The sequence below is a fragment of the Artemia sp. Qi Xiang Cuo genome, chromosome 16 (genome assembly GCF_049724085.1).
Source record: "Artemia sp. Qi Xiang Cuo chromosome 16, ASM4972408v1, whole genome shotgun sequence".
Taxonomy (NCBI): domain Eukaryota; kingdom Metazoa; phylum Arthropoda; class Branchiopoda; order Anostraca; family Artemiidae; genus Artemia; species Artemia sp. Qi Xiang Cuo.
In genome coordinates this window covers 32,960,830-32,974,465 of record NC_142809.1, presented here as the reverse complement: position 1 = coordinate 32,974,465, position 13,636 = coordinate 32,960,830, and the positions used below count along the sequence as shown (strand labels likewise).

The window sequence follows — 13,636 nt, the reverse complement described above, 5'->3', positions numbered from 1 at the left end:
TTATGAAAATTATACACTATCTCGCTTCCAAAGAACGTAATGACCAATGCCTAACTACAAGTTCGATATTCCTCCCCCTCCCTCAAAAAATTAACAAACAAAACAACTAAAAGTGAAACGAAGAAGAAAAAAAAAACTTCTTTCGTATGTTATCTTCACAAACAACAACTTATTTCTTATACCTATTCAACAACTTATACCTAACTTATTTCTTTCGATTTTTTTTCCACTCACCCAAATCAGCACCTGAAAAAAAGAGAGAGATATGAAGGGAAAAAAGCATTGTGGCCATGAACAAATTCAAAAGTGCCAACGTTTAATTAGAACTTGTTAGGCAGGTATCACAGCCAGTAAGACTTAGACCAAGAAATCCTTCTTTACAGGCCAAAGAGCCTTTAGGTGAATAGTATAGTGTAATATTGTATATGCATGTCATGATGAATAGATCACCGATCTTAACAGTCCAACACTGTCAGGATTCAATGTTCCATACTTTGGGAAAACCACAACTGTTTAAAATTTTCAAGCTTGGTAGCCCCTGAACCGCAAATAGCAGGGGCTCAAAATTCTTATGGAAACACTCCTTGACTTTAGCTATGTTCTGATTAAATTGAAAATAAATCCGGGCAGCATTGCACTCTCCATCACATTCCACTTGATTACAACTCAAACAAGGAACAACAAGGGCCTGTTATTGCTAGAAAGTTGTCAGTAGACGGGGAGTTGAAGGGGCTACCATACCATTTGGACGACGGGTCCACTTTTTAACTAAAACCATGAATATTGAAACCATTACATTCCTGCCTCCCTTGCAGCTAAAAATGTGAAAATTAAGAAGCCCTTTTTTACACTGGATCGTGTCTTAGCTAGTTTTTATACAGAATAATTAAGGAATTTTTCTTTTCCAAGATGTGCCGGAGAGAGTGGACTTGTCAACTGCCCAAAATTTGCAAAAGGGTGTTATTCCATGAACAAATTTACTTTCGAAAATACTAGTGCCACGCATTTTTATCAGATCACCAATGGTTATACATGAGCATGAAAAAAGCTATCAGTCATTGTCCATGTTTTTTTTCTTTTCGCTAAAAACAAATTTTTTTAAATTGTAAAAAAAAAAAAAAATTAAACAATTTAAGGCAAGGTCAATTTCCGTCCACAATGAGAGAGTCATCAAGGTTTAGAAGGCACATATGACACCACTTCTCTGCCACAGTTCTAAACGCACAAAACGAAATGACAAATTCATCAAAAATCCCAAACAAGAATGGTCATTTATGACAGCACTTTCCGACAATGGGAAAATGTTCATTTTTTCGAAGTAAAACTACTACACACATTCATAATAACATAGAGGTTATGTCTATACCACATTCTCACGGTAAATAGAAATAGAAAGCGCAGTAAAAAAAAAAAAAAAAAAAAAAAAAAAAAAAAAAAAAGACAGAGCCAAAGCGTGAGTGCCTCAGAAAAAAATTAGAAACATTTTAGAAAATCGTAACGACTACAAAGAAGTAGGAGAGATACAAAGAGAAAGAGAGGAGAAGAGAGAGAGAGAGAGAGAGAGAGAGGGAGAGAGAGAGAGAGAGAGAGAGAGACAGAGAGAGAGAGAGAGACAGAGAGAGAGAGAGACAGACAGACACAGACACACAGAGGGACAGAGAAGGGTTGAAAGGCATCTGTATCATCATCTTAGATTTGTTTCACTGCTAAGATCTTATGATGTTAGATTAAAGGACATACTGATGGATACAGAGGCAAATAAATACGGTTCAAAACAATCACCAAGTTAATAAAACGTGGAAATGGGCAACCAAACTCAAAAGGGTATTTATAATCAATCAAGCTTATGGGCCATTTGCTATACACATTATTATTAACAGTTCGTTAGTAACCCTTACGCTTATAATTTATCAAAATCTTTCTCAACCCATTAAATCTTTAACATCCTTGCACATAGAATAGTTGATATAATATATATATATATATATATATATATATATATATATATATATATATATATATATATATATATATATATATATATATATATATATATATATATATGACGTGACGGGGATATATTAGAGGAAAAATGATAGTCTACTCACCCTTAGAAGACTAACATGCACTGAATCATCTCTAAGTGAGTTCAAGCGCGCAGTCTGGGTCATAGGCAGCTGATAATGAGGTAAAGACATCAAACGAGGCAAAGGCGAGAACATTTTTGGAGATTGTAGAATCCATCGATCACCCTCATCATCATAGCCTACTCTTTTGAGAAACTTCTCTCTCGACTCACGTGGGATGAAATGTTCTAATATCAAGTACTTCAATTTGAGTTCTCTGAAATAAATTTGATTCATTGAAATTTTTCAAGGGAAAGAACTTTAGTTTATTTTTTAATGAATATAGTAGTCTAATTGATCTGTTTGCAGGGGCATCAATTTTTAGGAGCATAGGGAGGGGGGGAATTATCGCTCTACAGTGAGATAAAGTCTTACCGTCGAAATGGCTTTCACAAGCGAAACAATTTCATTTCTTGTAAAAAAATGTAATAAAAGCAAAATTCAAAGGGGAGGATCAACAAAAAAATTTTCAATAAAAGCAAAAAACACAGAGTCAAAAAGGTCCCAAAAGTAGGTCCCAACCAATATTTAATTAATTTTTTGTTAGCGCAACTGTCTGAGCTTATGAATTGGGTGCTAAACCTGGCCCGACAGTCTAGGCGGGCGAACACTCATACACAAATGAGCACCAAATCTTCCCTTAAAACTAATTATATAAAAAAAAACTTAAAATGAACATTAAAGCTTAAAACGAACAGCAATTATTTCGTATATGAGGGGTGTTGCCCCCTCCTCAACACCTCACTCTTCACGCTAAAGTTTTTTAGTACTTAAAAAAAGCTTCTTACTGTTCTAATTAAACGGCCCTTGTGTTTCACGGGTCGTTGTCAAAGAACTGGTTCAAAAATCCAAACTTTAGCGTAAAGAGCAAGGTGTTGATGAGAGAGTAACCCCCCTCATATACGCGAAAATTTCTATTCGTTTAAAGTTTTAATGTTGTTCCTTACTTTCAGTTGAAAAAACTTGTTTTTTATTTAATTTCTGGTCGTTTTTTAAAAAATGCAGAGAAATCCGACACCCCCTACATAGAAAGCTCCTCTCACATACAATCATCTCCATCCACCAGATGAATTCCCCCCAGACAATTCCATTGTCGCTAAAAATTCCCCCGAAAAAGTGCTTGCGGATTCTGCCGGAAAAATTCTTCTTAGCACACTTTCATTCGGAAAATACTAATTTCTGATTGTTTTCAAATCATGCCCGAGATCCCCCTTCCATGGAAATTTTTTCCCGGATCCCCCTCCCAGTGAAAAGTGGCTACCGCAGAAGATTTCCCCATGAAGAATTTCTCCCGTGGAAGATCTTCCCCCAGTGGATAAATCCTTTAGACAATTCCAACCCGGTGAAAATTTTCCCTGGACAATTACCCTTGACATCTCCACATGTAAACGGAGTCGGCAAAGAGAAAGTAACAATTGCGTATAGGAATTCTGGCAAATAGCCCTAGTGTAAAATTTACCCTGGAAAGTTCACTCCCCGGAAACTTCCCTCCCCACCGAAAATTCTCCCCGTGGAAAATCTACCCAATAAAAATACTACACGTAAATAATGGGCAAATTTCATACAGACCTTTCCCCAGAGGCTGTGGGGGTCACGTTATCCCCAAAGGCAAAGTTACTGGATCTTTCAACTATGCTGAACAAAATGACTGTCTCAAAATTTTGATCGGGGAAAAAGGGGCGAGAGAGGGGGGCTAGCTGCCCTTAAATCTTTTAGTCACTCAAAAAAAGGGCACTGGAATTTTTTATTTTCATTCAAATAAGCTCTTTCCCGATATTTTAGGACCATTGGTTCGATATGATCACCCCTGGGGAAAAAATACATAAATCATCCATGATCTTTCTTCTGGCAAAAATACAAAATTCCACATTTTTGCAGATGGGAACTTGAAACCTCTACAGTACGGTCCTCTGGTACGCTGAACCTGATGGCGTGATTTTCATTATAATACCTTGACATTTCGGGGGCGTCTTCCCCCTTTTTCAAAACATCACGCCAATTTTCGCAGGATCGTAGCTTTTGATAGGTAATACTAAAATTAATGAATCATCTATATTTAGAATCAGCATAATAAGCCAATTTTTTTTACGTATCTATGGATATCAAAAAGCCGCTTATTTGGTTACTATTGAGCTGAGTCACTCCTTACTTACAGTTCGTTACCACAAACTGTTTGAAACTAATTAAACGTATCGCTTAGACGTAACAACTTCTTAAAAAAAAAGTAAAAAAAGCAACAAAAAAAAGCATAAAAGGTTAAATTTGGGATTTCAATATAATTTAAGAGGTCTCTTCTGAACTGTTCCGACCCTGTGCTAATCTTTATCAATTGAGCTATAATTACAAACCAGCGATGCACAATGCAATAATAAAGGCTGAGCAAAAGATATGTATTTAAAGAGAATAGGATTTACTGTGCATTTAAATAGTAGTTACTTAAGTAGTTTGAGGGATAAGTTAGCCTGTTTTGCAATGTTGTTAACTCGAATATCCAGAAGAAAATTCACATTTCTCAAAAGAAAGTAATTTTTACACAAATTTCGTTTTGGTCACTTGAATCAATTATCAGGGTGTGTACCCACTTCTCAAAGGGGGGCGGAAAACATGAGAAACAAGAACTCATTCACATTATGGCATAGAACTAGAGCATTGTCAATATACTAGCTATGTGGATTTAGCCCTCATTTCTTCATAATTCGAACGTATAACTTACGTAGCAGCGACTTTAGTAGTTGTTTCAAGACAATATATACATAAAAAAATATTACAGATTACCAAGGATCTTTAAATATGAAATAGTAAATGATATTTCTTTTATATTCTAGCGTTCTAACGCCTTGGTTTTAACGTGCAATTAACTTTAAGGAGTTTAATCATATAACCAAGGAAATCTCGAGAATGAAACGTGAAATTCATGAAAAACCGAAGTTTGATAATATGCATTAACGTAATCTTCTTTATTTTTATTAAGGATTTCGAAAGAATCCATACAGATTCTACAGAGGATTCCGTCTTTTTTTTAGATTTTAGTATTATAAACTTCCCTACTAACGAAGATATTACATTAGCTTAAGCATGTTAGTTGGTTTTTCTTCCGTCAATAGGTTTGACTGACACATTGGAAATTACTTAGAGTTTATTAGGCGAATATAGCTCATTGGTATTTAAAAGCAGTGTAGGCATGTAAGCAAGGAACCTAGATAATATTGAAATGGACCAAGAATATGTTACAAAATACGCCAAAGAGCTTGCAAAATCTCCTATCATAGGCAGCGCAACCGCGCTGCCTAAGTAAAGAACGATGTTGGCACAAATATTTTTTTTATCCATACCAGGCCACTTCGTATCGAAGGAGTTGTCGTAGAAACTTTGAAAAGGGCTCATTCGATTGGAATGGCTATTGCCCTTTTTAATAGTCGAAAGTGATTGAAGGATAGCTCACACCCCTCTCACACCCACCATTTCCCCAGACACATCCAATAAAAATTTTGAGATGGTCATTTTGTTCGGAGTAGTTAAAAAGTCCGGAAATTATGCTTTTGAGGATGAAACTCCCTCACAGCCCTCAGGGCAAGAGTTGGAAGTTATGCCCTGGGGGCTTATAAGTTGTTTCTTTTTTATAGAAAGCGGTGTCGTAGAAACTTCAAAAAAGGCTCATTCGATTGGGATTGAAAGGGCTAGTGCCCTTTTTAATAGTCGAAAGTGATTGGAGGTTAAGTAACTCCCCTCTCACGCCAACCATTTCCCAAAGGGCTCATTCGATTGGAATGGCTAGTGCAGTTTTTAATAGTCGAGAGTGATTGGAGGATAACTAATACCCCTATCACACCCACCATTTCCCCAGACACATCCAATCAAAAATTTGAGATAGCCATTGTATTCGACGCAGTTAAAACGTTTGGAAGTTATATCTTTGAGTAGTAAACTTCCCCACAGCCCTCAGGGCAATGGGTGGAAGTTGTCCCATGGGTGCATTTAAGTTTTTTTTTAGAAAGCGTTGTCATAGAAGATTCAAAAAGGGCTCAATTAATTGAAAATTGAAAGGGCTAGTGCCCTTTTTAATAGTCGAAAGTGATTGGAGGTTAAGTAACCCCCCTCTCACGCCCACCATTTCCCCAAAAACATCCAATCAAAATTTTGATATATCTATTTTGTTCACGTCGTTGAAAGGTCCAGAAACTATGTCTTTGAGAATGACACTCCCCTCACAGCCCTCACGGCAAGGGTTGTAAATTTTGCCCTGGGGCCATATAAGGTTTTTATAGAAAGCGTTGTCGCAGAAAACTTCAAAAAGGGCTGATTCGATTAGAAATTGAAAGGGCTAGTGTCCTTTTAATAGTCGGAAGTGATTGGACGGCAACTAACCCCCCTCTCACGCCCACCTTTCCCCCAAACACATTCAATCAAAATTTTGAGATAGCAATTTTGTTAAACGTAGTTGAAAGTTCTGGAAATTAGGTCTTTGAGGATGACAACTCCCCCCCCTTAAGCCCTCAGGGCAAGGGTTGTAAGTTATGCCCTGGGAGCATATATGTTTTTTTGAAAAGCGTTGTCTTAGAAACTTCAAAAGGGCTCATTCGATTGGAAATTGAAAGGGCTAGTGCCTTTTTTAATAGTTGAAAGTGATTGGAGAGCAACTAACGGCCCTCTCCCGCCCACCATTTCCCCAAACAAATCCAATCAAAATTTTGAGATAGTAATTTTCTTTAACGTAGTTGGAAGTTCTGGAAACTAGGTCTTTAAGTATGACAACCCCCTTAGAGCCCTCAGGGCAAGGGCTCCAATTTATATCTCGGGGGCATATACGGTGTTTACTGAAAGCGTTGTCGTAGAAACTGAAGAAGGGCTTATTCGATTGAAAATTGAAGGACCGAGAGCCATTTTTAATAGTCGAAAGTGATTGGAAGACTTGACCTTTTTATAGTAAACAGCGATGTGGGTACAATGTATTATTTTTTGTTTTTTTTGTTTTTTTTTTGTTTAGGCCAGGGCACTTCATATCGAAGAAGTTGTCATAGAAACTTCAAAAATTGCTCATTAGATTGAAAATAGAAAGGGCTAGTGCCCTTTTTAATAGTTGAAAGCGATTGGAGGGCAATTAATCCCCCTCCCATGCCCACCCTCCCATTTGCCCATTATGTTTAAAAACTAAATGTTGCCTTAAGATTAAATCAAAATTCACTGTGTTAATGCTAATTCCCAATTAGGCATCTCAGCAGTATCCCCAGAACAACTGACGGTATTATATTCAAACTTTCGGGGCTACTTCTGCTCTTAAAATTTAACTAAATCCAAATAGCGTTAGGGTATCCAAGCTATCAAAGAAAGTAAACAGATTTTTTTTGCGAATGATAGCAATTTTTCTATTCCAAGTCAACTAAAGGATGGATGAAACTAAATTAAGCACTTCTATTTGTGTCCAGATACATAAAGGAGAGTATATTGTTAGAAAACGCTAAAAGTATTTTTCCAGCACTCAAATTATATACCAAACTATAAAGTCTTAAAAAAACGAAAAAAATTTAACTATTATTCTCTTTCAAACTCAAAACGAGCAGAAATTAACATGACTAGGGCTCAAAATCCCTATGCCTTCCCAAGGCCAGAACATAATTTGCACTTTACTGAAAAAAATACAAATGAATATGTATTGTCAGTTTAATACACCTATACTGATATTTATTAATCAAAATATTAATATTATTCGATTTATTAAAATTATAAAAGTAAAACATTTATATTTTTTTTTCAGTAAAGTGCAAATTATGTTCTGGCCTTGGGAAGGCATAAGAGTTCTGAGGCTTACTCGTGTTAACTTATGCTCGTTTTGAGTTTGACTCGGTTATTTATTGTAATTTCTGTTCGTTTTGGCTTTTATTTATTTATCGATCCTAATTTGTGGTAGTTTCACGCGTGGTAGATTATTTGATTTTATTTTTGCTCATTTTTGGTTTGATAGAGTTCTTTACTTTTCTTTGAAACTTATTTTGTGCAAAAAGTTTTTTTTAATTAATTCCATGATAAGCGAAAGCTCGAAAAACAGAAGTTTGAAAACAATATATATTTGTAAATACTTGTCACTTTATTATATATTACAAAAAAATCCTATTTTTTTTAGATTGTAACATTACAACGAATCGATACAAACTTGGAGTTTAAATTACCAAGCTTAAGTACATTAGTCAATTTCCGAAGCAAGTAAGTCAAAATACCAATCTTCCGTACGGTAGGTGATTGGCAGGAATGCAAAAGATATACACGTCTTTACGGCATAATTCTTGATACTTAAAAACTTCATCAAACAGTTCGTGGTAACGAACTGTAAATAAGGAGCGACCCGGATCATTAGTAACCGGAACAAAAAAAAAACGGAATTTTGATACCAATAGATACATCAAAAGAATCAAATTTTTTATGCTGATTTCAAATATATATGTTTCATCAAGTTTAGTCCTACCCATCAAAAGTTACGAGCCTGAGAAAATTTAACTGATTTTCGAAAAAAGGGGGAAACACCCCCTAAAAGTCACCTTAATAAAATCATACTATCAGATTCTGTGTATCAGAGAACCCTACTGTAGAGGTTTCAAGCTCCTATCTGCAAAAATGTGGAATTTTGTATTTTTTGCCAGAAGAAAGACCACGGATGCGTGTTTATTTGTTTATTCTTTTTTTGTTTCTTTTCCCCAACGGTGATCGTACCGACCCAGTGGTCCTAGAATTTCACAGGAAGACTAATTCGAACGGAAATTAAAAGTTCTAGTGCCCTTTTTAAGTGACACAAAAATGGAGGGAAACTAGGCCCCCCCTCCACGCTTATTTTTTTCCCAAAGTCACCCGATCAAAATTTTGAGGTAGCCGTTTTGTTCAGTATGGTCCAAAAATATAATAACTATGTCTTTGAGGATGACTTAATCCCCAGAGTCCCCGGTGGAAGGGTTGCAAGTTATGAACTTTGCCCAATGTTTACATACACCGTCGTATTGGTTATTGGGAAGTATACAGACATTTTCAGGGGGATTTTTTCTGGTAGTGGGGGAGGGGGGTGAGTGGGTCGGGTTACGTGGGAGGATTTTTCCATGGGGGAAGGGACATTGCTAGGAAGGGGGTGCCGGATTTCCCAGCATTATTAAAAAAAAAACCATCAGAAATTAAATTTAAAAAAAAATAAGTTTTTCAACTGAAAGTAAGGAGCAACATCAAAGCTTAAAACAAACAGAAATTAATACGTATATAGTTGGGTTCACCCCCTCGTCAATACCTCGCTCTTTACGCTAAAGTTTTTTTAGTACTTTCATAAGAGCTATTTGTTCTAATTTACGCCTTTGTGATTAAGGAGTCATTTTTAAAGAATTGGAAAAAAATTCGAACTTTAGCGTAAAGAACAAGGTATTGACTAGGGGGCGGACCCCCTAATATACGTATTAAAAATATAGGAATATAGAAGTTCGTTACGTAAGTTAATTCGTAATTTACGTATATTTATGTCTAATTAAACGTTCGTAAATAAAATTAAACAACTTTCAAGAAAGCCATTTAACCAAAAAAAGTAAAATTAATATGCAAATTTCGTTTTAATTATACATGTACGGTGAGCCAAAATCAAAACCTGCATTAATTCAAAAACGTTCAGAAATTCAATAAAAAAACAAGCCTTTTTTAACTGAAAGTAAGGAGCGACATTAAAACTTAAAACGAACAGAAATTATTCTGTATATGAAAGGGGCTGTCCCTTCCTCAAACGCCTCGCTCTTTACGCTGAAGTTTGCCTCTTTCTCACGACTCCGTTTTTAAAACAATAAAAAACTTTAGCGTAAAGAGGGAGGCGATGAGTAGGGGGCAGCCCTTTTCATATACGGAATAATTTCTGTTCGTTTTATGTTTTAATGTCGCTCCTTACTTTCAGTTAAAAAAAACTTGTTTTTTTTTATTTAATTAGAAAAAAAAACAGCCCTAAGGAATATAATGTTAACAATAATGATCGCGCGAGTTGGCTCTAATGTTGCTTCTGAGGTATTTCACAATAAGGTATTTCACCCAATTTTTTGGTACTTATTGCGCAAGTATTTAATGGCTTATCTAGGTAATACCAAATATAAAAAAATATTGAAAAAATCTGGCAGGGGAGGGGGAGTAGGTTGGTCCTGATGGAAATGGGACAAGCTTGTAATTATCCATTAGCTAAACATATGAAGAATATCAACCAATCTGAAAATGATTATATTGGTAAAATCTTAATAAGTGCTTAAAACAAACGGGAAACTATTGCTCTCAGTAAAGCAATAATTGAAAAACAATGAAACAACAAACTTCTGCGAAACAATTCCTGATATTTGAAAAAAATAAAATAACAGGGCTAATAACGATAATATTAATCCTAGAAACCTTATGAGCTGTTCCAATGTTACTTCTAGTTCTTCCCGTTCTCGGGCATACTCTCCACTTAAATCGACAATTTCCTGTTTAGCTGCTTTGAACTTCGTCACTAGTTTTTTCAGTCTCTTTGTTTTAGACTCCACTTCTTGCTGAAGAGATGTATAAGTTTGAATCAGGTCATCTGCTCCTTCTTCTTCAAGCTGCAGTTGACGACGCATTTCTCTTTCAATATTCTGAAATTGAGAAACGTATAAGTACGACAGATTCTTAATTCAAAAATAAAGTGAGTCTACTGGCATTGGCGACTTAGTATTAACAAGCAAAATTAAACACCAATTAACATTATTAAGAAGTCTAGTTTTACAAGCTTTACAATATGAAGACGGAGGTAGAAAAAACAAGAACTAGGTTACAAAGGGAGAGGGAGACAAATAAATAAATTAATAGAGCTTTATGCAGGGTGTAGCTTGCGGAAGTCTTGCTTGGCAATGGCTCCCAACACCATGCTTAACATGTCAAAGGTAGATAATAAAGGTAGCAGTTTTTATGCAAATTTAAGCTTTTATCTTTTTATTGACAAGATTTTTTATTAACAAAAACACCTGACAAGTAAATTTCTAAACTGGTCGACGGAGAGCACGACTCGATGTGTCGGCCATAAACAAATATAAGAAGTGCCGAAATCACAAATACAGGATATAAAAAAAACATACAAAGTAGGAGATAACAGAGGAGGTCACCCCAGCGCGAGAATACCACAACACAACTCATACTATTATCAATTATCTATCCATCCCAACATCCAGACAAAGAACCATTTTTGAAATATGTTTTTTCAAAGAAGATCTACTCTTGAAACTTGGAACATTTCTACTAAATTAAGTTAATTTACAATATGAGGAATCTGATATCTGATTGAGAATCCAGCTCTTTCTGATTTAATTGGAGGAAGGCGATACTTCTTGGAGCGGACGGGGTGGGCAGGAGAAATGGGAATCTCGATTATAACCAAATCATAGAAATAATTTGTTGAAGATTGAATATCATAATACCACATTGCTGTATGCAGGTCTTTCAGTTGTTTAAGATTAAGTATATCGAGAAAGACATATAAAGTTTGAGAGTCCGAGAGATTTTGAAGCCTCATCGGGCGATGAACAAAAGTACCCAGAATCCTAATTGCCTTATTTTGAATTATCTGAAGAGGTTGCAGATGGATCGTAAATGTGTTGAGATAGATTACAGGGTAATAATTTAGATATGATTCAATTAGAGAATGGTATAAAATTTTAAGGATGGAAAAAGGAAACACATGTCTCAATCTATGAAGACAACCTAAGTTATGGGCAAGTTTCAAACTCAAATAATCAGAATGTTTACGGAAGGATAAAAGCTCATCCAGAATAATCCCAAGGTAACGAAATGATTTTACTCTTTTTATCCTACTTTGATTTACAATTAACTCTTCTATGGTAATTTTATTTACTGTCCGCTGTGACCGACCAAAAATCATGAATTCTGTTTTAGAAAAATTTGGAGCTAGGTAGTTACATGCCAAACATTTATTAAAAAGATTTCATCGCTATCACAATTTTCTAAACCAATAAAGATGGGGGTTTAGCTTTTACTGTTACCGCTGTATCATCTGCAAACATTACTGCTAAGCTACTATCTTGAGGTCAAACACCTCAGAAGGTCATTTATATAAATCAAAAATAGTAATGGCCCTAATATTGATCCCTGGGGGACTCCAATATCATCAATAGCAATACGGCTTGACAGGTTCCCATTTATTTCTACCTGAATTTTTCGACCATGCAGGTAAGATTTTATTAGAAATAGGCCTTTACCTCTAATACCTGTGGTATTAATTTCCTCCACCAAAATTTCGTGGTTTAGCTTATCAAATGCCTTTTTTATATAATAGAAAAGAGTAGACACATGATTATCATCATTTAATGAATCATCAATCTCTAAAATTACCGCAGCAATAGCTTGTTCAGTAGAATGACCCGACCTGAATCCAAACTGATTTTTAGTAAATAAATTCCTTTTATCAAAATACTAAACAATTCTTTTTTGAATAATTTTTTCTAGAACCTTAGATATTGGAGAAAGAGTAGCTATCGGTCGATAGTTGCCTATATCTGTCTTATCACCTTTCTTATGAATTGGAATAACTCGTGCAGATTTCCAAACTTCTGGAAAGATCCCTGATGGTATAGATACATTTAAAATGTGAAGCAACGGAACATGGATTACAGAAGCAATTTCTTCCGGAATATTTGTGGAGAGCCCATCTAGACCTAGGGAATTGCCACTTTTTAAATTCGTAATAACTTTCTGGAACTCACCGAAAGTAACAGGGGCCAGGAACATATTAGAATTTTCAGATTTTGGAGATAATCTTTATATGAATAAAACGGAGATTCCAGGGAATTCAGTTCAACAGTAGTATTAATATGAGAGAAATAATTACAAAAATAACCTGCAACAATATCCTTCCCCTTCAATTCAAATCCATTTTCATTTATGATCACTTCAGGGTGCGGTGTACTAGTATTATTTCCAATTTTAGCTTAGTGAATTATTTCAGACAATTATTGTTAACAGAACATTTATTCTACGAAAGATGAAAAAAAATCTAAAGTTCGAAGAAACCTATATTTTGGTTTATCGTCACTACGAGCATGAGTCAATTTACTGTAAATAACAATAACGTTCAAGTTTTAAAGACAGTTCAAAGACTGAGAAACAGTCTCAAATACAGTTTTTCCAAGCGGTGAATTTCAAATATGAGTAATTTTTTTTTCGACTAGGTTCAGGTCATTGTGATATGAAGTTAATTAAGCATAGCATTTGCTATTAGACTTGCACATATTCTTATTGTGTAGGCTCTTAAATTTAAAATACACTCAAGTCTTGAATTATAGAAGACAGGGAGTCAAATTATACTCACTTAAAGTTTAAGTATTCGTCTCAGTTTTTTTTTTTTTATAATTTGAACTACTGTTGGGGAAACAAATTGTTGGAAATAAAAATATTTTGCACTCATCTGCTCTAATGCATTAGCCGGTGACTTCTACGAGATTCCTTCATGTCTCTTTCCCGATTTTGCCATTAAATTTGACAGT

The 13,636-nt window shown here is 35.3% G+C and overlaps 1 protein-coding gene across 1 annotated transcript in view; it reads right to left on the bottom strand.

Moving 5' to 3' along the window:
• The window catches only part of LOC148942806 (kinesin-like protein KIF3B), a 154,197-nt gene that overhangs the window by 36,730 nt on the left and 103,831 nt on the right, over window positions 1-13,636 (bottom strand). The window contains exons 11-12 of the mRNA XM_089102624.1: window positions 10,512-10,735; window positions 2,109-2,343 (exon numbers count right to left, since the gene is read on the bottom strand). Of these exons, the coding sequence (XP_088958750.1) occupies window positions 2,109-2,343; window positions 10,512-10,735 (459 nt within the window). The remainder of the gene's footprint in view (window positions 1-2,108; window positions 2,344-10,511; window positions 10,736-13,636) is intronic.